Source organism: Dipteris shenzhenensis, chromosome 18 (genome assembly GCF_047967505.1).
Source record: "Dipteris shenzhenensis isolate YYH24624 ecotype China chromosome 18, Dip_SZ_1.0, whole genome shotgun sequence".
NCBI classification, from domain to species: Eukaryota; Viridiplantae; Streptophyta; class Polypodiopsida; order Gleicheniales; family Dipteridaceae; genus Dipteris; species Dipteris shenzhenensis.
Window position 1 is genome coordinate 50,264,875 of NC_141613.1, and position 25,504 is coordinate 50,290,378.

Here is a 25,504-nt window from a genome sequence, read left to right on the forward strand (position 1 = left end):
AGCAGGGAGCACCAAAGTCACTATGTAGCTGAGAATGTGATAAAGAGAGTTGGGGAGCCAGTTTGCCACAACACTACAAAGAGGTTCTTCTTGAGAAGTTGCTTATAGTCTGCAGATGTGCACAAGCATGTGAAGTCATGATAGCCAATTTTAGATTGCAAGAGCTTCATAATGTTTGTGTCAGCAAGTGTGTCTCGTGCTTGCAATTTTTTCCCCTTAAGTTGCCCCTTGTGCATTTGCACCCATGTGGATGACAGGACTTGCCAAACTAGAATCTTCATTGTCTTGAAGAACTGGTTGTTTATACAATGTGCAAAACATCTGTCTTGATTTGTCAGTTTGCATTTCGTAATCTCCTGGTAACTAGTACGCAGATGAATTTTGTATGCACGCAAGTGAACAGTGTTGGGAATGCTATTTCTTCACAATTCTTATCCATGACTATGCTCAATGGCGGGAATCCTTCAAACAGAATGACGATGATCGGCCTGTCTTGGATGTTCACAACTTGCTGGCTTGTGTAAATGCCATGTACTAGCGTATCTGTCCTAATGTTATCTTCCAAGTGCGACTGCTCGTCCATCATATTACCAATGTCGCTGGTAGGTGTGACTAGTTGCAATGCAGATATGTGCTCCACCCAGAGAGGGTTCAATTGGACATTGTTTTGTTTTTAAAGCAATGTGTGGAGTAGTTCATGCATTGTGGCCATCGGACGCATGAGACCGCTCATGTAGTTATGCGTGTATTGAAGCCTTTACTTGATTGCTATCAAGACTGTTGCATTCTCAGATAGGAATTGTGGGAGGACATGTTACCCTCTGTCAGTGTCTGCAAATACACTTACGACACTGCCATGTAAACCGTACTGGCCTTTATTTGTCAACTCTCAAATCTATGCAAAGGGTAGTCTTATCGTGACCAGCCATTCTTCCACCCTATTTAGCATGGATGCATACTTTGTTTTAACGAGCATTGTCATGTTGCCACAGTAGAATTTTGGTGTTTTCTGCTTCTTCAATTGGTATACACAATTCGAACAACTGCATCGTGTATTGGATGCAGTATCTGCAACGATGATGTCCTATTGTTCTAGCAAGGACTTATAGGTGGGAGGCAGCTTCTTCAGCTTCGAGTCAATGTGAGAGTGCCGCAACATGTGCATGGGAATCTTGGGTTATTCGCAATCATCTTTATGTATGTTGATTGAGCAGACTTGCTTATTCTTTTACACTTCCATGGCCCTCTCAAGGGTTGGACATGATTCATGTGCACCGAGACCTTGCATTATTGTAAATTAACGTGAGCTTGTTGGAGGATAAATGGGGGCACACATGCACAAGTTTGGCCAGTTGCAACTCGTCTTTCTCTATCCAAGTGGTGTAGCCCCTTTTGGTTTCGAGAGGACGTCGTGGAGTGACTAATTAATTTAAAATAATGAGTCACTCTTTAAATTTTAAAAAAAAAATTTGTTCTTTCTTAGGGCAGTGGAAAATGTTCTAACCAAAAAATGAGTCACTCTTTAAATTAAAAAAAAAAAAAACTTTTGTTCTTTCTTAGTGCTCTCGGCACCCTGTGCCCCTCGTTTGGATCTAAGGCAACGATTAAATATAATCCAACTTGTTTGAAATTTGAATAAGGTTTTAGATTTTCAAACTCGAAGACGCCATTGCCGTATCTTCATCTGTTCCATATGTTGCTCAATCAATGATTCAATGAAAATCTAGGCCATGGCACCGGCAGCAGCTACTTCCTAACGCCCCGTGCGGACGCTTCCTCTTTTAGTTGCAGGAAAATGGACCCCTTTCGAACACTCAATTCGGAGAAGCTGGAAGTCCTTTCGAACGCGCTTAGCCCACGGCAGCGCATCATGTGGCCCGAGCGAGCTCTGGTGGGTTTCAAGGCAGACTATGCGGAATTAGTCGCATCGATCGAAGACGATAAGCTGAAACGAGAATCGATGCCTAGCAGCTCCAATTTTGACGTGCGCAGGGCTGCTGTTGTGGAGGAGTTGGACAACAGATTATCGACGGAGACATTGAGTCTTCTTGATGAATCCGATACTGCTAAATTCGCCTCTCTTTTGAGGATGTGTGGGAATGCAAAAGCCCTGTTCAAGGGTAAGCGTGTTCATGCCCACCTTATGAAGAATGGACTTGCCACCAATACATATGTAGGAAACCTCATTGTACAGATGTATGGAAAATGTGGCTCTGTAGATGATGCCCGGGAAGCTTTCAGCAGAATTCTCCATCGCAATATCTACTCGTGGGCCATAATGATTGGAGCATATATACAGCATGGGGAGAGCAGAAGTGCTCTTCAACTCTTTAATCAAATGCTATCGGAAGACGTGGAGCCAGACAAGGTTACGTATGTCACCATTCTCGATGCGTTTACAAACAAGGACTTTTTGGATGAGAGCAAAATAGTGCATGCCCAAATTGTGCTCCGTGGATTTGAATCGGATGTGTTTGTAGCTACTGCACTTGTGACTATGTATGGAAAGTGTGGAAATCTACAGGATCCTCAACGAATGTTTAACAAGATGCCTACTCGGAATGTTGTATCTTGGAACGCAATAGCTACAGCACATGTCCAGCATGGACAGAACAATGAGGCACTTGAAATTTTCCAGCAAATGCAGTTGAATGGTGTGACGCCCACCAAGGTCACCTTCTTGAGCGTTCTTGAAGCATGCTTCGACCTTGAAGATGGCAAATGGATAAATACCTGCATTACTTGCTGTGGTTTTGAGGCAGATATAGTTGTAGGTACTGCACTTGTATGTATGTATGGCAGGTGTAGCAGCCTGGAGGATGCTTGGGGGACCTTTGAAAGTATGCCTGAACGGAACACTGTTTCATGGAATGCAATGCTTGCAGTGCGTGTCCAACATGGGCACAGCAAAGAGGCCCTCCAATTATTTCAACAAATGGAACTGGAAGGCATATGTCCTGTACAAGCCACTTTTACCACAATTATTTCTGCGTGTGCCAGTAAGGCATTTTTAGCTGAGGGCTTGCATATGCATGCCCGCATTGTGCATTCTGCCATGGAGTCAGATCTGGTATTGGGGAATGCACTTGTCAATATGTATGCCAAGTGTGGCCGTCTTCAGGATGCTCAGAGAATGTTTGATAAAATGCTGGAGCGAGACATCATCTCTTGGAATGCCATTATTGGAGCACATGCGCTCTATGGAAAAGCCAAGGATGCTCTTGCATTGTTTCAGCAAATGCAGCTGAAAGGAGTCCAACCAGACAAGTTTACTTTCTTTAGTGTTCTCTCTGCGTGCAGCCATTCTGGGCTTCTCAATGAGGGCTCGTTTTACTTTCTTTCTATGACACAAGACCATAATATCACACCAATGGTGGAGCATTATAACTGCATGATTGACCTTCTTGGACGGGTGGGAAGGCTGGACGAAGGAGAGGAATTGATCACTAACATGCCCATACAGCCTACTGTCTCCTCATGGATGTCACTGCTAGGTGCCTGTAGAATGCACTTGGATGTGGAGCGTGCCAAACGTGCGGCAGAACACATTTTTGACCTGGATCCAGAGAGTGCTGTGCCATATGTTATGCTATCACAGATTTATGCTGCAGCAAGCTTATGGGATGAGGCTATAAATGTCCGAAAAATTATCAGTGACAGGGGTCTAAAGGACAGCAAGGCTTAGCTTTATGGAAGTCCATAATTCACTCACAGACCTTAGTACAAGAGATGTACAGACCTTAGTACAAGAGATGTGACCCACCCATGAAAGGAGGAGAGCTGCATTGGAAAGAAAAAAAAGAAGGGTATGCTCTTTAACATGAAGGTTATGCTGCATGATGAGCAAAAGGCAAAAGAATACATGTTTTGCCTTGATAGTGCAAAGCTAGCGATGGCTTTTGAGCTTATCAGAGCACACCATGGAGCATCTCTTTATATCATAAAAAACCTAAAGATGTGTTCTATCATTTTGGCACCAAGCTTTTTCCTAGAGAGCCTATTTTGAGAGAAACAAGCGTGTTACATGAAGGCAAAGATGGGCTGTTCTTATGTGCAGATTATCAGTGAAATGTTGGACTCTATATGACAGCCGTGGGATGCTTGGCTGACACATATTGTGGGAAGAAGAGCAGTAGTGATGACAGGCCTCGAGGGATGGCTTGTCAGAAAGAGAGATCGGATCTCAGAGATTGCAGGCATCATTTATGAAGAAAGGCTTTTTTCACACCAACACGAAATTGCGGAAGACGAAGTCATGGTAGGGGTAAATTCCCCTCTTTGCAAGGTTCGTTTCACCAAGTTTCCAAAGATGGGGGATCTCCCCAACGGTGGGAAGAAAAGGGGGAGGGGGGGGTTGTGCTTAACCCACGGGGCATGTAAAACACAGAAGAAAATGGGATCATTTTTTTGACCAGTAGTAGGTTGCCACTCACACTCAGTTAGAAGCCTCATGAGTTCTAAATTGCAAGACACAAACCATTCTGGGAAAGCTTCTTGTACCATGGGAAAGGATTTCTTGATTTCATGAAGTAGTTATGCAGATAAATTTGTTGTTAGCAGTGTTTGTAGGTTGACAAGGAACTGGTTTGCTTGCTTTCAAACTATGCAAACATGGTCTGAATTTGCAGTGGGCAGGGAAAGAACATTTCCGGGAGCTGCAGATGGTACCTTTGCAAGCAGGCATGATGTAAGCAGTTGCAAAACTGAGGTATTATTTGATAACCCCCTTCCACTAGCAATTTGCTGGGCTTTTTGTGCCAGTCTATTCTGCCTATGTCAGGGCTCATGGACAGCCCCAATGCCAGGGCCCGGGCGTACTCCATGGCAGTCCCACATGGACTGTTCAGCCACCAAAATATACATGTTGTAGCTATCTCTTCATTTGCTATTTATAGGCTTCCGTCCACTTTATTTTGGCTCTTTAATTATTAAGCATAGAAGCGTCCAAATATACAAAGCATTTTCCTTAGTAATTTGCCGCACTTTTAATATTACAAAGCATGTTATGGAAACTACTAAACAATTGTATATTGATTTTGCAACTTTCTCAAATCTGCAATTGTCTTTAGGATATAACTTAGCTACAAAAGCTCGTTGTTGTCCAAGTGTGTATACATGAGACTTATAGCCCTAGAAATAAGGGAGAATAATTATAAAATGACCTGATGCTTGACGCAACACCCAGGTAGGTCTATTCTTTAAAAATTCACATACTCCTTCAATGCTATATGGTTCATTATGATACTTAGCCCTAAATATAAGGGAGGTAATGACCTCATGCTTGATGCAGCACCCAGGTGAGTCTTTTTTTAAATTAAAGTTCCCATACACCTTCAATGGTATACGGTTTATTATGCTATAATTTGCTCCTTGGTGCACAATTTAGGCTCTAATGTCCTTAACAACCTAAGGTATGCATGCAAGAACTCGATGCATTCTAGATGAAGGAATTGCATGCTAATGCTATGCAATGTCAATCAAATGGAATACTTAGGTACTCAAATGATCACTTGGGGATGTGACCCACAAAGTGTTGATCTTGGCTCCCCAACTACGGACTACAATAATGCAGAGTTTTGGTTGTTGCAACATCCACTACAGGGGGAGAGATGTAAACTAGTGAGCAAGCACTCATGCTTGAGCATGAAATTTGAGATAGTCTTTCAAAGAAATCATGTGTTGCAAGGACCACAGAGATGTAGACTCGTGTTTCAAGGACCACAAAAGCTGCCTCTATGGCTTCTACTAGCATCAATGAGAGCAAATGCTCCATCAAATGTTAGCAATGAAGGTTTTGAGGAGAAAGATGTAGAGAAGGAGAAGACTGCAAGGTTTGTAATAAATGTATTTTAAGTTAGGTTCGTTGTAAGATGTTTTGGTGTTGACATAGTTTATTGCGTTGGGCAGGATTCAATTTGAAATTGACTAGGTTACAATGAGGCCACTGAAATACAAGAAAAGTATGGGTAGGGAATCATCCCTTAAGGGATGAAGTGTTTAAGGTTTATATGAGGACAAGGAAATACTAGAAAAGTATGGGTAGGCATTGATCCCTTAAACATCCCTTAAACACCATGGAAATACAAGAAAAGTGGGAGCAGGAAAATAACCATTATGGAACCTAGACAATTAAAGAAAAGAAAAGAGCCTGATTTGTATTTAAAGGTCCATATCACATGGCTTAACAAGATGCTTAAATTTTTTGATGCATATCAGCTTATCATAAACCACCCAGGGAAAGCTTAGCAAGGGAGACTTGTCAATTCCCTCGTGTGCATTTTCCTTAACATAGTCTGCATGATATGTTACATGGTACCATGCTGAAGCTTTTGCAAACTCTCCATGTGCATCTTTGGATTTGTTAGCCTTGTCGGTAGCTTCAGTAATCTCATCAAACCAGCTGCGGACCTCCTTTTTAAGGGAAGATAAAGCCTGCTGTATCCTATCTTGAACATCTTTTGATGGGACATTGAAAGTTGGGCACAATTCAGAGAAGAATCCTGTGAACATTTCGGCCTCATTTTGGACTCCATAAAATTCCATCAAGGCAGTAAGTTTCCTATTATAAAGTGTCTTATACACCAGAGCCTTCTCTATGTGAAATTCCATCCCAATAACTACCAAGTCTTCATCATAGAACTTGGAGTAATCTTTTGTCTGCATCGCATCAGTTAGCAGAAAGGATGCTTCCTTTGCTGCCCTGTAAAGAATTCCTAGAATCCCTGATGAAAGGTAAGTTCTTTTTCCATGTCTCATATCCTTTTCCATAAAGTCAGGATATGAATCTGGCCGCAAGTATTTGGGAAGTATAGCTGGCACCCCTGTCTTCGGGAAATCTACAGCAATTGAAAAAAGTTCTGCGATCTCTTTACATTGTGAAGATCTAGCCTTTTCAGGTTCTCTGTCTGCAAAGACTACATGTGCATTTGCAATAGTACCCAAACTGTCATTGCTTATGTAATCGACGAAGTATGACTGGATTTCCTGCTCATTGAAGTATTCAAACAGAACATTTATATCAGTTTATAATGATTTGATGAAACAAAAAGCATCCTTAACTACTTAGATATAAAGTCGAAGGAAAAGCTGAAAATGTCACTTCAAACTGTTTCATAAATACCTGCAGTGTTGGGGTATGATCCAGTAAAATTGGTCTAGGTGGATGATAATCCATAGGTGCGTCCATGACTGCAGGAATCAGGCTCTCATCCCAAGTTGCAAAGTAGAGATCCCCGTCTAGGTCACTGCCAGAGCATTCATTTGGATGTGGTCTGCAAATCCAGAAGAATTTCATTGAATCTTTACCTGATGTCATTACCTTGAATTTTTCCCTGGTTCTACATTGACTAATTTATCCATCTATGTTGTTAAGTAACCAAATGTTGGACGCCAATTTTCCACAATATAATGAAGAGATGAATAAAGTGCTAACCTATATATACATGTATATACATACGTACATACATACATACACACTTTTTTTTGGGGGTAAAAAGAGCCTTTCATTAAGAAGAATGTACATTCATAGCTGTCCCAAAGTGAAACAGCTACTGCTCATAAACTAGCAGCGCGCGCGCACACACACACACCACGTGTGTGTACATGTGGCACAAATTTCTTTGTATTAAATAATGTTTTTTTCCATAAAAGTTTGGTCCTTAAATGAAATCTAGATTGTGTAGTGGGAGAGAGACTATCCTCACTCTCTCTCTTGCTCACTAACTGCAAACTGCAAGATGATGCACTGAATACACAGAGTGATGTGAGTGAGAGAATCAGACGGATTATATAGTGGACCTCTGAAGAGGAAATATAACTGAAAGATATGAATGCCCAAAGGGCTGAATACAACTATATGGAGGGGCTGAAAACCCTCAACTGCAAAACTGGAAAAGACTAAGCTAACTAGAGGAGGTGAATCCTCACTAGATCCATGGAGAGGCTGAGGCACCCTGCTGGTCTGCTGCGGGGAAGCCTGGCTACTGCTGCTCTGAAGGCTTGAAGGCCTGAGGAGTGGATGAGAAATGAGGGACCAAGGGGGCTGCTTTTATAGGCCTCCCTAAGGCCCTAGAATAAGCGACTAGAAGGTTGGTCCCCACCGATTGGAGGTGTTGGAAATGGAAGCGAGAGAATGTGAGAGAATGGAGCTGAAGCAAGCTGGAATGAAAATTGCAGCAAGCAACAATGAACTACAAAGCTAGGGTAGTCATAGAGATGAAACCCTAGAATGAACCCTAACTAGGGTTAAAAGATGTGTGGTGACTAACTCACCCACAAACTCAATCTCCAATTGAGGTTAAGGGGTAAGAAACCTTAATAAAGAGAAAAAGTACCCCTAGCCCCTTATTACATAACATTGGCCACTACCTTAGGAAATATAAATATTTCTAGCACCCCCCTACAATGACAATGGCACCATGTACAAGGTAAACATCAATCACCAAACGGATATATGTTTTGCGAAAAGCCTCGAACTTTGGACGAGGTAATGCTTTGGTGAAGAGATTTGCCACATTCTGTTGTGTAAACGAGCAAAGCTCTAGGGTCTTCGTAGCTCTTGGTCACATGGACACCTTTTGGCTGTGCGTAACGCTCCTTAGCGCTTGGGTTTTGGTACCTGTAGTCATTAACTGAAGCGCACAACCATGGCACCCGTTAATGGTTAGCGCTTTGCATGCAAATGATAATCTGTGGACTAATCCTAGTCACTGTGGGCATCCCCACCAAGCAAACATGTGCACATAACATAAAACCAATTCTTTGGTTGACCGAGGTCAACCCTCTGGGTCGTAATTAAGGACTTGACCATCAGTCGAAGCGCCTTCATTATGGCCAAGTCTCTCCAACCGAGGTTGGCGCATCTTGGTTAATTGAAGCTAACCCTCTTGGCGTAAGCAGAAGGACTTTGTACCTGAGACACATGGCAGCCTGTGGGGACTGTGGAGGGCCATGCATGGACCATGGCACCACTTGTCACTGTAGGAACTACAGCCCCCATGCAGCCCACCAAAATCCAAGGGGGGCCAGTCCCCTTTCTTAATTGGGTAGAGGGTGGGTTGAGCCTATAAATGAAGGGGTTTCCCCCCTCATTCTCACACAAAATCCAACATCCAATTCAGTCCCTCCTCCTCTCCCTTGATGTAGAAGCCCTCCACCCTTTGGGGTTCAACCAGCTCCTCTCCAGCATCTTCTCTCTCTACTACAGCACTTTCTCTCTCTACTGCAGCACACTCTCTCCATACAGTTTCAGCTCCTCTTCGTCAGGGATCTGCCCCTTCTCAGCATTTCTGGAGCACCAGCAGCTTCCCCTTTTCTTCTCCTAGCCTGTGAGCAGCAACATCACCCTTCTTTCTCTTGCTGCAGGCTTTCTCTATCTATTGTAGTGCTTTCTCTCTCTACGGCAGTAATTTTCTCTCTCTACAGTTTAAGCCCTATCCCATGCATGATTCAACACATGACGGGGGATAAGGCTTGGTACTACTCTAGGCTCTAAGGCTTGATACTACTCCTAGCTCTATCTATTCTCAGCCATGGAGTCATTCTCTCTACTGTTTATTTCTTTCTACAGTTATTCTTAAGTCTTCCGTCTAGGTCATGGTCATCAACTGAGTTCAAAGTTTGGGAGGTGCATTGCACCTTGGTCTTGTATTTTTTTTTCTCAAGAAATAAAGTGAGCTTGGATAAGGGGGAGAGGGCATCTTAGCCCCTCAACCCAAGTGTCCTGTCAACAAGTTTTGCAAATTTTAATTGTGTATATCTCTTTATTGCTATTCATATCCAGCAAATTGTCAAATTTTGCAAGATCTCTCACTCTCATGCAATCTCTTCTAGTATGCATCCATGAACACCTTATAAAATTTGGAAAAAAAGCCTATATCTCCCTATCTCCAACTAGTCCTAGTTCCAAGGACTATCAGGTCAACATCTGCTGATTTTGCCATGTTGTATTTACCATTTGCAGCACGGTGAATTTAAGAAGATCCCAGAATGCAAGAAAGAATTCAACAGTGAGACCATCCCATCTTGGAGATTTCCATCTACCATAGGATCTCAGTGCATCAGACAATTCCCTTTCAGTGAAGGGATGTTCAAATTCCAAAGTTTGAGCATCAGACAGAATTGGATAAATATGTTGCAAAAGATGTTGAGGTGCAGATACAACTTATTATGTAGATTTCTTTATTTAGCCTCTCTCATCTTTTCCCTCTCTTGTTGTCTAGCCTCTAGATTTTGTAGGATTTCTATTATCTTTTCCCTACTCTCCATCTCTTATTATTTATATATCTCTATCTATCCTCTCCATCTTCTCCCTCTCTTATTCTCTAGCCTTGTTTACAAGTTGATTGGCTTCTTGTTGATCAAGTATCCATCTCTTTAGTTCTTACAAAATCCTACATTCAAGTTAACAAGCCATAGAAAAACCTTGGAAACTCATTTTAAATTTGTATATATAGGGTTGCACAAGATGTAACTCGGTACAAAATTAGCTTGGTAGACTAAATATAATATCCTAGCCACTACGACATTTGGGTGTGGAGGGATTGAACTCATGGCAGGAGCATATTTGATAATATATTTTCCTTTTGGGAAGCCACAGAGTGGGCTATGCAGAGTAGGCAGAGGCTGGCAGTTCTACTCCTGGACTTTGAGAAAGCCTATGACAGAGTAGATTGGGGTTTTCTTGAGGGCACTCTTCTATGGTTTGGATTTTTATATGCATGGATTAGAGGGGTGGCCTCCCTTTACAGATCGGTCCACAGCCAGGTTTTGATTGGAGAGGTAAGGGGTGACAAGTTTCAGATTTCTAGATCAGTTTGTCAGGGATGCCCTTTAGCCCCCTTCCTCTTTCTCTTTGTGGCAGAAGCTATGAGTATCTTCCTTAGATCTCAAGCTGAGCTTTATGGGTTGAGATTGCCCTTGAGACAGAAGCAGGAGCTTCTTGACTATGAGTTGGCGGATGACATTGCTATTTTTATTGAGGCCTGTTTGCAGTCACTTGATTCTTTCCGGACAGCCTTGGATATTTTTTGCTCAGCTGCAGGGGCACACATTAATTCGCATAAATCCTTTGGCTTTTGGATCAGTGATGAGAACACTTCAGACTGGGGAGTTGACATTGGCTTTTCTTGGATTCAAAGGGGTGTTCCTGTCAGATATTTGGGATGCCAAGTAGGATTGGGCATCTCTCCAGCACAACAATTTGCCCCAGTAGTAGAAAGTATAAGGAAAAAGCTCTTTTTTTGGAGCTCATCCAAACTCGACCTTGCCTCTAGAGTTGTGGTAGTGAACCAGGTTCTCTTGGCCACCGCTTGGTTTGTGTGTTCTTGCTAGTGCTGGTCTAGGGATTGCATCACTCAGCTCATTAGACCAGTCAGGAATTTCTTATGGAGTGGACTTAATGACACGGCAAATGTTGCAGCGAGGGTGGCCTAGGAGACCATTATTCTCCCTACATGGGAAGGGGGCCTTAATATCATTGACCCGGACTTGCAGTGCACGGCATTGCTTTGTAAGGTGGTGGTGAGGGGACTCATGCATGGGCAGGAACCTTGGAAGTTGCACACCTATCTTAGGAGGTGATTGGGTGGATAGCCCTCGCTGGATTTTTACTTCCGCCTCTCTCAGGTCTCTTGCCTCTCCTCATGACTGCCATCCTCAAAGCTTGGGGGAGCTTCAGGAACACTCTTCGAAGGGTTCCGCCCTCTATCCTTGAAGAGATTGATAGGCAGTCGATCATTTGGAATGATAGTATACTTGATGAGCATGGCAAACCTCTGGGCACTTCCCATTATATGCAGTGGTCTCGATGGGAGAGAGGCCCCGCCTACACAGTAGGCACTTGGAAGGTTTTTATCAGGCTACGTGTGAGGATCAGAGGCTATAGTCCGTGAGTCACCTCAGAGGGGGTGGCACGCAGGATTCCGCAGATAGATGCAGCCATCCCAGTGGAATGGACAGTTGAGATGCCTATTACTTCCACCTCTTGGATGGGAGCTTTTTCGAGGACAGCAGTTCCTCTACAGGTGATCCTCTTCGAGGTCTCGGGAAAGATGCTCTGGTCTTTGACATTGGGGATGGAGGTATACTCTCTAGATCCACGGATGATATCAGCCTGTCAGGATTGTTGGTTTTGTGGACCATGGAGCGGGCTTGCAGTGGTACTTAGACCCCGACCCTTTGCTCTTGGCCCTGGGATCTTGGAGGTTGTGGTTATATGGAGGTGCACCTATCAGGTGCTTGCAGTGGGACCTAGGAGAGTGGGAGTGGATAGATCATGGGCACGGAGAGAGGGGGATTTTCTTCTTTCGTTTCACGGTTGGTAATGCCAAGAGATTTCAGCTGAGCAGTAGAGGTTGGATTCCCTCCAGAGCCCCCCATTGGGATAGCTTCTTCATCACCGCAGATTTGCGTAGGAATTTCTGGAGGAGGCTCTGGAAATCCCTTAGAAATAGAAAGATCACTCTTTTCTTTTGACTTTCTATTCATGGAGGGATTGCAGTGAACCTGTGGAGATCACAATTCGGGGCTGATCCCACTTGCCCTCGCTGTCATTCTGCAGAGGAGTTAGTGCCACATTGCCTTTGGGGCTGCAATCAAGCGAGAATTGTTTGGAAAGGAGTTGCTCAGATACTCAACATTTTTCATACTTCCCCTTTCTTCATGACTTGGGGCTTGGTCGCATGGTTATCCCTTACTGGGCCCTAGGTGTTTTATGAGGGTGAGCCTTCTTCTTGGGCACTCTCAATCCGCCGATAGGTGATAGAGCCTTGCTCTCTTCAGGATGTACCACATATTCCTTTCAGAGCTTCACATGTTTCAGTGGACACCTCTTGGGAGATTTTGGCTAGAGGAAATTCAGGATGTACCATATATTCCTTTCAGAGCTTCACATGTTTCAGTGGACACCTCTTGGGAGATTTTGGCTAGCATTTCCTCTTGGCACATTTGGAGAGCCAGATGCACAGAGGCCTTGGATGACACCCAGATACACCCATCACAGGTGTTCACAGGTATTTGGAGTAACACGGTTCACACTTTGATAGCCATATGGGCTAGCATGCAGGGCCCTTCACAGGCAGCCTCTTCTAGGAGGACTGTATTTCTTCAAGTTTGAAGGGATTCTCCCTTTTCTCGGAGGTTGCTACGGGATTGAGATGGCACTATCAGCCCCAATTCTTTCTTTTTGGCTCTTGAGCTTTTAATGCTTTGCATGGTGTATCCCGTATTCCCGTATGGAGCTTGCTCTAATGGTTTTCTTTAATACTTAATAGAAGTCTCTTTTTTGCAAAAAAAATAAAAATGATGGAAAGGAGTTTTCTTTGTATAAATCAAATACAGATGGGAAGGAGTTTTGCATCACTATATTCAATCACAACAACACACCGATGACTCATGGGAGTCTCATTTATTTGCGCAGCGCACGACTAGGCATCATTTATGCAACTGGTGTGTTAAGAAAGAGAGTTTTCCACAAAACCCTGGGAGAATCATTGGGAGGCAGAGATGCGGGTGTTGAAAGGTACTTTGAAGTATGGCATCACCCATGCCAAGTGCAAGACCTTGACCGGGTTTTGTGACTCAGATTGGACAAGAGACATGGATAGCAAGAGATCAGTGACATGATACTGTTTTTCACTTGGATTTGTAGTTATTTCATGGATTAGTAAGAAGCAGCCTACCATTGCTCTTTTTCTACTGAGGCTAAGCACAAAGCAGCTTGATTTGCCTCTTGTGAGGTAGTCTAGTTAAGGAGGATTCTGGGAGACATAGGAGCAGTCCCGGTGTAGCCAACAAAGTCACATTGTGACAACTAGAGTCGCATATTGATTGAAAAGAATCATGTGTTCCATGCTACCAAACATATTGAGATTTCGTATCATGTTGTGCACGAGCTCATCATGGATGAAGAGATCGTGTTGGTCTATTGTCTAACTATGAAGAATGGTATAGACATCTTTACAAATGGTCTTGGGAGAGATTTACTAGAGTGACATCTTCATCGATCCAGCATCGAACCGATATAGTTCACCTTTGGGTGGATATTGAGGGGGGCTCAATGCTTCACTCTCATGTAAATATGCAAGTGCCGGTTAGGTCTACTATGTAAGCCCCCCTTGATGAGGAGAAGGCATTGAGTAGCATGGATACCATGTGTGTCCCAGTCTAGACACTGGATGGAGGCTTAGTGTGGCTTGGTATGAGCGTTAGATGGGGTCTAGGATGTAGCCCCGACTACGGAGACGGGATTCAGAGGCAGGAGCCCTCAATCTGGTGGTATGTGGTTTGTTAATAGGGGGTGGTGGCAGTTTCTCACCTTGGATGCACGTGCATATGCTTGTAAGTGGTGGCTCCGTGCACTTGAATGGCTTCACCTCTTGCCCAGCCCCCCTTATGTGCTCTCTATGCCGACCCTATTTGCACGTCCATGCAAGGGCACTTTAAACAATAGGTAACCAAACAGGGCACCAAGTACAAATGCACAAGCAGTTTATTAGAGAATGTACAAGGACGGGCATCGTCCGCCGCCGACTCAGGCATAGTAGCTCACATAAACTCTCCTCCACTTAGTAGAGCTTGAACTTTGCTTCAAACATGAAGTTACATCAATGTGAGTCATATTACTCAATTACAAGCGGACTTGCTTGTTTAATCACAAATGCCTTGGTCATCCATTGGCATTCCATCATAGGCCTACCCCTGGGCCCTAAACTTTACATAGAGATTCAACTGTACCTTGTAACATTCGGTTTTCTTAATTGCCTCTTGCACATATGGTAGGCTTACCCTTGCGAATGATGGGGGGACTTTCCTACCAAATCTATTCTCTACATGGAAATGCCTTAAGAGAGAAACATGGAAGGTGGCGTGAATTGTGACTTGAAGAGGTACGGTTAGTTTGTAAATCGATTCATTGAGTGTAAAGTGCCTCACATGCGCAGTAGTATCTATGATTGAATTTGGTGTCATGTTCTTTGGAAGTTTGACATTCTGGGCACTTACCAACACCAAGTCTCCTTCGAAGGACTTGACCCTTCGAGGTTTCTGATCGTAATACTTTGCCAATCTGATCTTGCTTCAAACCAAGCTTTCTTTTGCTATCTTCATCCTTTCTTTCCAGCGATTCAAGAACTCTTCAGCATCCGGATCGTCAACTTGCTGCACACCAGAGGCCAAGGCCACCGACGTGATCATCCAATAGATAGTCTCAATTGTCTACTGTTTCCAGGACGCCGTCGAGGCTTCTTCGCAGAAACACACAGCTAGGAAGCAGCTGCCATCTATTGTAACGATTTGCAGTAATGCATTTTTATTCTCCATACTCTCTCTCTCTCTCTCTCTCTACCAAGATCTTGTTGTCTGCGTCGACGTAGAGGTTGTATTTTTTTACACCTGGAAGCATTCACAGCCTTTAAGATACATATCTTCTCTAAAAGATTTAAATTAGTCAACCTAAATAAAATGTAGTTCAGATCTGAAATCGGTCTATGCTACCTTAAAAGGTAACACAAATGTAAAAAATAATTAGATGTATATTTTCCCACTAAAAAGGATAAGATTAAGAAAAACAAAAATACCTGCATCCTTTTTGAGGAAAAACGATACAGTCAACCATATGCTCAAGATGTGGTGAACTAACTGCATTCAAAATCCGTATGTCCCCTGGATGCAGGCAAGGATTCTTAGCCACTACAACTTTCCCTATCACTTTACAAGTAGAATTGTTGCCATTTTTGTGTTCTGCAAACTGAACTGCTGTAATGTCATCATCTTGTAGTCTGTATTTTTTTGAACGATTTGAAACCTGGATAAACACTTCACCATACTCCAAAGTTGCACTCTCATCTAAGCAGCCCATCAAAACGCGGCCTTTTGGTACCAAAATTTTAGACTTCTTCCAAATATCCTGAAGTTGAGATTGCTTGAAAGATTGAAGCATGCTTAAAAGGAATGGCTCTGAACAAGGACTGTATCCTGCATTAAGCATCTCCACCATAACCTTATGAGATTCTCCTCCACATGAGGCCTCTAAAATGTCTAATGCAACCTTAGCATTAGTAAAAAGTTCATCAAAGCAGGAGATTCTCTCGCTTTGCATTTTCTCAAAGACTGAATCTTCTATTCCCAATGTAGACAAAAGAGTTATAATCTGTCGATTAAGATAGCACGGTAGGAATCTAGTCCAATCAAGAATATCAAGAGAAACAAGAGATGATGAAAACTTTTTCATGCTTGGCCTCAAAGAAAGTTTGTGGCATGATGTTGGGTCAACAGCCACAACACCTTTGTATCCACCGTATCTTATTTGAAATGCGGAAGGTGTATTTCTTTCCAACGTTTTATATTCACATTTTGCTGCCACTGCTGCAGCAAAAGTTGGACATATTTTTCCTATGCCATCTGAAAAGCAGTATTTTGTATTTCCAACCTGTTTTTCAATTTCTGGAATCTCTTCTACCTCATGCTCATATACATTAAATGTCTTTCTTGAAGAGCTGAAGCACTGCCCCATCCGAACTGCACAGTTAGCAACATTTTTAATGCCCATAAAATTGCCCATCCACCTGCGGATACTATCTGCAGTAGTGTTGTGATTTGATGAAAACATCCAAACTGAATGCTGTCTGAGTTGGCTTGCTGAGAAAGCAAGGAACTCATACCTTTTCCCTCCCAGTTCAATACCCTCTTTTAAAATTTTACAAATTCTATGATAAATTCCTGTATATTCTAGCTTGAAATGAAGATGCGAACGATTCTTTGCTGCAACTGTCAATGCCTCGGAGGAAAGAGAACTCATATCTTCTTCTGTAAAGCAGACTCTAAGGAAGTCCTCCATATTCTTCATATGATGCCTGATGACAAGATTCGACACCTCAACTTGAGGTCCTAAGAAATAGATTTTGGTAGGAGTTACCGTGGCTCGATAAACAAGCATCTGGCATTCATCTAATTTTCTGCTTGGGATACTTGAAAAATCACAATGTTGCCCTTTCACTTGGTTTTGAAACCAGTCTACTGGGTTGTAGCATAGCACTTTTCCATCTGAAAGGGTTTCTAAGGCCATTTCTGTGTGTGTAAGGGGAGTGACTGAAGGTTGCAGCATATTGAAGAACACATTCCCGAGAGTTGGACCACTGAGAATCCCTCGCTGCACAAGACCATTGATTTGAAATATGAGATGAAAAGGAAGCTTACGTATATCAGGACATCCAAGCACAGGTACGAGACCATGCGGTATGGAGTATGAAGCACCCATTTTGAAACATATATCTTCTGAATATTCGGATGTCCCAATGCCATGTTTCACCACGGTATCAAACACATCTCTAGACAAGCACTGATCGGTTGTGGGATTCTCTATATAATAGAAAAATGACTGTCCAATACTCTGATTTTCTGTAAAATCTGTACTCCGAGACCATGGAAGCTCTATATCATCGGAGTTTTCTTTAAAGAATGTATATCGATCAACAGGAAATGCTTTTCTTCCTGCTGCATTGATATCTACTAGCTGCTGGCGAATTTTGGGCGCGAACATTGTCTGGCATACAATGTGGTATATGTAAATTTAAAACTGGGATAAATGAAGCGACCGACAAAAAACAAGAAAATGATAAGCTGTAGCAAATTGCTCGACCTTAAAAAAACACATACCTGTATCAATATGAACGTTGCTTTCTGTCCTTGTGAGTCTGGAGAGCAAGCGATGGCTAAGTTTTTAGACCTCCATATCAGCTTATACTTCGTACAACCATCGCTACCATGCAAAATCAGAGTTAGCTTCTCTTTTATGGAGTCTAATTCCAAGGTGATGCCCATTTGTGAAGACCATAGGACATAAAAATCTTTAGGGCCGATAAGGCAACCCATATGTAGCCTTCCAACCTGAAATCTTGTTTGAGATCTATCCACTATATTTTTCTGGTCAAAATCCATGTGAAGTACAGCACGTTGAAACCGCAGAAGAGATTTTTCTGCAAGTTTGACAGCCTGTATTGCCGCTGCTTCAGTGTAAAACTGAACAAACCCAAACCCTTTTGATTTCCAGTTAATTCTTTCTGTAAGGATTTTACATGCAAAAACTGCATCTGGCCCTATAATTTTATCCAAGAATTCAACAAGTTCATTTGCAACAGCTGTGTATGGAATTCCTGAGACACGAACTGTACACGACGTGCTTGCAGTTGAGCTGAAAAGGGCAGAAGCAGTGTCATCATTTAGCAAAACAAACCAATACTCTTAAGTCGCCGAGTGTAGACTTACAAAATTATTCACTGTCACGTCACACTCCGTCTGCAAATTTATTTCACTGAATGCAACATGATTCATAGAGAAGTCGGGTAGCGAGAGAATGTTATGATCTGCTATATTTGGGCTGCTGAAAGTATAAGTAAAAATGGGACTTTTTAGAGGTTCAAAACGTGGAAAGAAAACATTGCTTTTTATGGTTTTGAAACGATGAATAAAAGGAGAAACCGTAAAGAGGGGCTTTATATTTGTTTGTCCGCTCCAGCAAAATGGAAAGTATTGTACAACAATGTTATTTATGTACATCAAATATTTAAGCATGAAAGGAGCGAGGGCAAAGCAAGCAATTCGTTTGAATTTTTTTTAAAGAATATCTCCCTCTCACGGTCGTTTGATCCATTCATTGTTGCCCTTTTCAGATTCCTATATCGTGGTGTACTAGCACCTATTTCCCGCAAATCTACACACAGACAATGAGAACGCACGTGGGCGATTAGCACTCAATTAAAGGAATGCAGATCATGTCTAAGGTTAAACCATATCCCAAGTCGTTACGGAACCAGAGGTTAATCTACTCTCAGGATTAAAGTTTAAAATTACAGGGCTTCTTTTATGAAGGAGGTCCAGTGTTATCAGCTCTCAAAAGCTGATTGGAGAAGGTCTAAGCACTTAGAGAAAGCCTAGATTCCAAACTACTAGCGACTGGTCATGGAGCTGCCTGGCTGCAGAAGCGCATTGTACTCATAAGACTACGCCAGCTTTGATAACTCAAGATTTGCCCATATATTTGACGCAGACCCAGCGATCCTGAACGGTCGATGCTCGAAAGAGTAAGCGTCATAAGGCGCTCAGATAACGTCCCGTGTTTTGGTAAATACGCTAAAACGCTTAACACCGAATAGTAGTGACAAGCCTTTAAGCGGTCTATCAATATAAAACAGGGCAGATGGCTGTTCAGCTCGTACTAACAAGGCAAAATGTTGCGTCTTCGGTTTAACGTAAGCTTATGAGTTTGATTTACTTCGCAATGTTGAACTTTTATAGTACAATCATTGAGCTTACATCACTCTACCAGCTGCCCAAGTTGCTATCGCCTTAGCTCTACTCTATGTGCATAAGTAAGCAGGGGAAAGGCGAGTCCTTTATATTTTAGCTTCAGCATGTAGGCATAACGATAAGTAGCCAGTTTGCCTTGAGGAGCTTCTACTTGCGTGACCAGAAACCAGCTCATGCGCAAATCTGAGTAGATTTTCGTTGCATGCACCTAAATGCAGATTGTCATTGTAGCCCACCATATTCCAAACCTCCGCTGCATGCCGCCGGTTTGGGCTTGCATCTCAGAAATCGATGCTGCATCAGAATGCAGATGATCACAATGTCTTGCTTGCATGTTGCTTCTACTGCAATTCCTACAACTTCCTTCGGGATGCTATGACTACAATCGATTACTGCCCACAATCTACAACTTGTCCTTCGCGATGCTATGAAAAGCCCATGCGTTGCTCCCATGCATTTTTGTACGATAGTATTAGCGTGAATGATGGCTGCCGTTCGCTGATCATCGTTAGTGACACTTCTCTGCAGTTTTGTACCAGATTATTCCCACGGAGTCGTTGTGAATGGGGTCGTTGATAATGGATTAGCTGATAATCATTTGTTCTCTGCAGTTTTTGTACCAAATTATTCCCTCCCCGCCGTCGTTTCTGTGAAACTTTTTGGATTAAAAAAATTTTTGGCCTAAAAGGGGAGGTCATAGTACAGAAGTGAAATTCAACCGCTTGCAATTACAAGAAGAGATAACGAGACGTGCCCGCTAGCACTGCCCCTATGATTAATGGTGAGCTTTTGTTACTTTTAAGACATTCTGAAGAACTAGCACATCTTGAAATGGGATAAAACAATTGCTCTTATCTTTTGCACCTCAATTAACAGCTTTCAACATAACGTCCATTCATATGTGCTTCCCTATCAAACGCCTCAAGTAGCTCCTCAAACGCTCTTGCCTCCATGATGCCGCCGTCGACCCCGCTTGAGTACTTATGACAAATGCGATTGTCCCTATGTTTGATTCGATGAGAGAAGAGGCCCAAGAAACGCAACAAACTCTAGTTGTTTCAGGTCAAAATTTGATGTTCCCTTCAAAGGGCTTGGGTTTTACCACAATTGTGGTTGCATCAACGTGCAATGAAAACTTGTATGTATCACCTTCACTTACGCCTTGTTTCTAAACTGTTGCTCCTCAATCTTGTAGAATGAATTAGAGATCATAATGTTTCTAAATTGGTGGATGTAGCCATGAGGCACAACTAATGTCACTGTGTCATAGTAGCCATGAGGCACAACCAATGCCACTGTGTCATATTTTTGATGATCAGTGAAGTTAGATCGTAAGCAAGTTGGATATGTGGGGCCCCAAGCCTTGTACATGCCATACTTCATTAGTAGCTTCCCCTCAAAGCAAAATGATGGTTAACAAAATCGCTCAAATCTCGTATGCAAAGGAATGGAAAGCTATTTCCTCCACCAGCAAAAATTTCATTGCATGGGATCAAAGCTCTCAAATTAGGATTTGCATTTTGCAAAGGAGGCTCATTCACGTTTGTGCCTACTATGCCTCAAGAGAATTCACCTCTTCACTAGACCACCTTTTAAGGGAGTAGCTCTTACTCGCTCATAAAATGTAGAAAATGCTTATGTTAAAGAATGCCCTCAATTGCAACGTGCTTTGTTACTTGTGCAATGTGATGCTTAGAAACACCTATGAAGATACAATTGCAAGATGCAATCATTAATGTCTAATGCAACGTTTGGGTAGACCTATGCAACTACAATGGACATGCTCATATTTCCTTTCTCATGGATCTCATTTAGCTTTCATGTATGGTGTGAGCTTAGATTGCACATCATGTTCAATTTCTACAGTGTATTAACTTAGTTGGTGTAATTCGAATAAATTAATTATGTTGTTGGTAATGCCAACTTGCCAATAATGTTTCAAGCATGTCTCATACAAAGAAAATTTCATTATGAACTATGTTAAATGAAAAAGTGGCAAGAACAAATAGTAAGGTGAAATACAAATTAAAAAATTACTCATTGCTTCAAATATCCTATTGTGTAAACAATTATAATCATAGCAAATTGAAGCAACCATAAAAACTAGAATGGAATGGAAGTAAGAATCTGCTCAACATTTAATAGTGCTACACTAGTATTTCATGTAGGAAAACATTGCCAGAATCCAAACTGACCAAAAAGATTGCATACCCTCAGCTTATGCCTCCTCAATTGTAAGCTAAAAGCCTTCCATAAACATTTCATGGCTGTCGTTTTCTTTATTGTAGAGGCCTTCATTACTTCTCAAAGCTTTGCTATTTTGCCAAACCCAATTGCTAGCAAAGGGACTTTGCATGATGCCTACTTCATCCCTAATTCAAGGCATATGTAGTTCGATGGACCCACAATCATCATAGGCGATGGACTAGTAGACATTAAAGGCGATGCATTTGCCGTAAAGTAAAGATGAAATGAGATAATGCGAGACTTCCACATGATTAAGGGAAAGCCAATATACCATGGAAGGCATGATTGACTTTCTCAATATACGCCTCCACTTGCTTCGTAGTCATCTTTACTCCCTCAGTGAATCCTTGAAACTTGTGTAGTGGCCAGTGGTGGCGATAACCCTGCAAAAAAACTAAACTCGAAATGGTTGGAGTGGAGTTCAATTCATGGTATTCTGTCATTCACTTTGATTGTGCTTTTGCTTACAATTAAACAAAAATTTTGATAAGAGTACACAGTTCACCATAACATTAGTTGTTGTCAGTCGACGTACGTTCTTTCGCAAGATTTGCTTCATCACCATATCCTTCCACCTCTTCCTCAGACACCTTTGGTAAATCTGTACCTTGCTTCTTGATGTTCCCCTTGTTTGCTAAGTTGACATGTGTACCATCCCTCGAAGAGGAATTCCTTAATGGAGAAAATGCTGCAAAAGAAACATAAATGAAATTACACATGCCTTCCCTTCGTATTCATCTTTAGCTCAAGAATTTCACATTCATGCTTGCTTGAGCCTCCAGGCTTAGCCACCCGTTGCCCTTGAGAATGGCCAGCCTATATTTCACTTTCCAGTCAGGCTCCATGTAAACAAGAACGGTTCAGTTTTTGTCCTGCTAGACTTCCCAGTGCGCTCAAGTCTGTGAGATTTTGGATTGTGACAAGCAGCCGCAAAATGCAAACATAATTTGGACGAGAAGCTATCAACCTCACCTAGAAGTGAAGCTCGTAGGGTAAATACTCAAATGCTTAAGCAAATGTTGCAAGCCTAATGCCTAATCTGGAACATCCTTGTCCTCATATTTTCACGGCTAAGTCAATTTGGCTTCACTCTCTAGATCGAATGCATGCAAACGTGCGTACTATGGTGCTAAGATTTTGGGTTTTGATGAGAAATGAGGTTTCTCTGATGGGTTTGAACTTCTATGAGATAAGAACTTTGCACCCTGTCCAGATAGAGCAGTCACACGATTTATAGACATGGCTTGGCAAGCACACCTCCAGGCTATCGAGGTTGCAAAAGAGAGCAAGCACCAAATTGTGGAGACCGAGCACCTGATGAGGGCATTGCTAGAGCAACGGAACGGGTTAGCTAGTCGCATCTTTGCGAAGGTCTCTGTCGACAATACAACTCTTCTGCAAGCAAGAGGTTTATACATTAACGCCAGCTCAATCTAAGTGACACAAGAAACAAAATTACGATGAAGAAGACTCAGACAAACCGCCTGTAGCATCGAATATAGAATTTGCCTCATCGTCAAATCCGTTTACGCCTTTCCCAAATTTATTCTCGAAATCTGAAACAACCATGATCTTGTAAACACAAATTGAAAGAAGCATGAAATGAAGAAAGTAAGAAAGAAGTCAAGAAGACTGGAAGGAAAAAGAATTTCAAAGGACTATAGCCTGCCCCTGCCCCTTTCAGGGGGTTAGTGCTGATGATCTGTGTGGTGTTGTTTCCCAACGGGAAGTTGAAGTCCGACTTCGGGAACCACGACGTGTGTCCTGTTCTTATTGGTTGGCCATGTTTGGGTAAATCTGCCACGACGCATCTGTCCCTGTTTGGGGACGCCGTCGTCCGCTTCCCCAGCATATGCGACGGGTAAGAGCCACCCCAGTGCTATTGCGCCCATTGAGGTCCTGCGTTTAGCTTGCTTTGATGCGTTGATTTTCGCTCCGTATGAAACTACGTGTGCTGAAATTACCGTGAACGTTGTGTGCTCCCTACCCAACGCGGATGATTCTTGCTGACCCAGACAGAGAAGGTAGTATAAGGTGCCAGACGAACGTTTACACGCGAAGGGTCCCGGAAGGAAAAGGGTGGACGGGAGCAGAAATAAGCTTGGATCGTCATATGGTTGAGACGCATTGTTTTCCCTCTGATTCTACACGTTATACTGTTCGTTGTCGCCTTTTTGTAAACTCTTGACCTGCGTATCTCGTCATATCAGCCTTTGCAATTGCAATCTCGAACTCGGCGCCTTTTAATGTTGCATTCGTAGCCTCTTCTCCCCCATCTCTGTTTTTAGCGCTTTAAATTTTTTGCCAGTTTGCAGTCGAGGCTTTGCTAAGGGCTGCGAAAGAAACATCTCCTAGTATAAAGGTGCAGGTGTAGGATTCCCGAGGGCGAAAAGATCTATCTCAGCTTTGGTCGCCCACCTTGCCTGAATTCGGGTGTAGTTATCCGTCAGAAGGAGATGTGCTGAATGTCTAGCTTAGCGGAGAAGCATGAAGCGTGAAACTCCATCGTCTGCCTTTGGATGTACATAATTAACGTATAGCTGCAATCCGTTCTCATGAGTAGTTCGAAGGCTGGATTGTGTCGTGTTCATTTTGGCCAGTATATCCGTTGTGAAAAGATGGAAACCCCTTGCTTCCACGCATGTAAACCAGAATCAACAGGGAGGCCCAAAACTCAAAAAGAGAGAAAATTTTGTAGCATCTTCATCTCCACCACAACAAATTGTCCCCTCAATTGATTTGCTGTAGTTAGTTATCTAAAGTTATTTGCACTTGATTGCAGCAACTGGCATCGCAATTGTTAAACAAGAAGATATCACGGCTGATAATAACCAAGCCATTGAGGATGATCGCCCCGATGACACACCGACTTGCAAAGCACTTGTGCCAAATGATTCGAAGCCATTGAACGCCCATGCACTCCCCGTGGTGATAAAGATCAATGCTTTGTCCGAGTTCGTCGACCATCGATTCGCCTTTGAAGGCAAAGTATGGCACGTTGAAGGCACAGGATGTTGCATACGCCACCTACATGCGTATCAATTTCATGGACTCTGATTGTTACCAGACAGTTGTCTCGCATGCCTTTGTATTCCACTAGAAAGACTTTCTGGGTCCCACGATCACAAAGACAAAGAAGAGTGCTCACCAAGGTGGGACGTGCCCAGTTTCATTACGTGTAGGCGCTACCATCGGTGTGGACCTTTCGATTGATCTCTGTCGTTTGAGCCAGAGACCACTCTCAGTACGTGCGTGCCATGGGTGTCCCAACAAATGGAGTCATGAGGTTATTTGCATTTGTCATTGTAAAGGTCGACCTTGACAGTTCATTGTTGGACCAAATCATCATTCCAGATGGCCTGAACTTAGAAGACTATGCGACAGTAAGTGCTCACCCTTCCTTGCATAAGGCACACTTTACATCGTTTTTGTGGTTGTTGTAGTTATCATTTGTGAACGACCGGAGGCAAACCTTCACACGCATACTGTAATAATTCAATGATGCGGGGATTTTATGTATGTGGCAAAGAATGTCTCTTACAATTGCACGCGGCACACTCTTGCCATACTTGATTTTACTAGTCTCACAGCTGTTTTAGAAGGAAGACTTCGTGTTACTCTGCAAGATGTGTTTGTTCACCAAGTCTCAGTTCTAGGATATGATCAAAAGGTGCCATATATGTTTATGTGGTCATAAGTAGACACAATTAGTTTGCAAGCCTAACTTCATCATTGCTTTGTGCCCAGGTATGTGGAGTACTTCAATTCGCTGACCTGAATGAGTGTGCAGGCTCTCGCGTGAGCCGTGATCCTACACGGCCTTTCTACTAACGTGCTAGCCTGCAAAACATCTTATGCATTCCTTCTTTGAAAGGCCACGTTGTACTCCTCGATGGCACTGGTGTTGACATGAAGCTACATGGCACTCATGCAGAGGAAACCCTATGGTTGGGCA

The 25,504-nt window shown here is 42.7% G+C and overlaps 2 protein-coding genes across 4 annotated transcripts; one reads left to right on the forward strand and one right to left on the reverse strand.

The window, feature by feature from the left end:
* The first annotated feature begins 1,668 nt into the window (after positions 1–1,668).
* LOC147891372 (pentatricopeptide repeat-containing protein At1g11290, chloroplastic-like) lies at positions 1,669–19,145 on the forward strand. Of its 3 annotated transcripts, none has more exons than XM_087390070.1 (3): positions 1,669–4,285; positions 4,629–4,708; positions 18,666–19,145. In XM_087390070.1, the coding sequence occupies exon 1, from the start codon at positions 1,796–1,798 to the stop codon at positions 3,683–3,685; it is 1,890 nt and encodes a 629-aa protein (XP_087246196.1). In that variant the 5' UTR covers positions 1,669–1,795; the 3' UTR covers positions 3,686–4,285; positions 4,629–4,708; positions 18,666–19,145. The 3 variants fall into 3 exon arrangements, with proteins under 3 accessions (XP_087246196.1, XP_087246197.1, XP_087246198.1); XM_087390071.1 differs by having other exon boundaries at positions 1,669–4,258; XM_087390072.1 differs by lacking the exon at positions 18,666–19,145 and adding an exon at positions 15,119–15,184 and having other exon boundaries at positions 1,669–4,258.
* Positions 6,160–23,441, reverse strand: LOC147891373 (putative RNA-dependent RNA polymerase 1). The gene is made up of 8 exons (XM_087389206.1): positions 23,274–23,441; positions 23,031–23,121; positions 22,085–22,237; positions 19,539–19,596; positions 17,653–18,187; positions 15,576–17,539; positions 7,121–7,271; positions 6,160–6,984 (listed from the first exon to the last, which is right to left on the reverse strand). The coding sequence occupies exons 1-8, from the start codon at positions 23,439–23,441 to the stop codon at positions 6,160–6,162; spliced, it is 3,945 nt and encodes a 1,314-aa protein (XP_087245332.1).
* Positions 23,442–25,504: the final 2,063 nt, after the last annotated feature.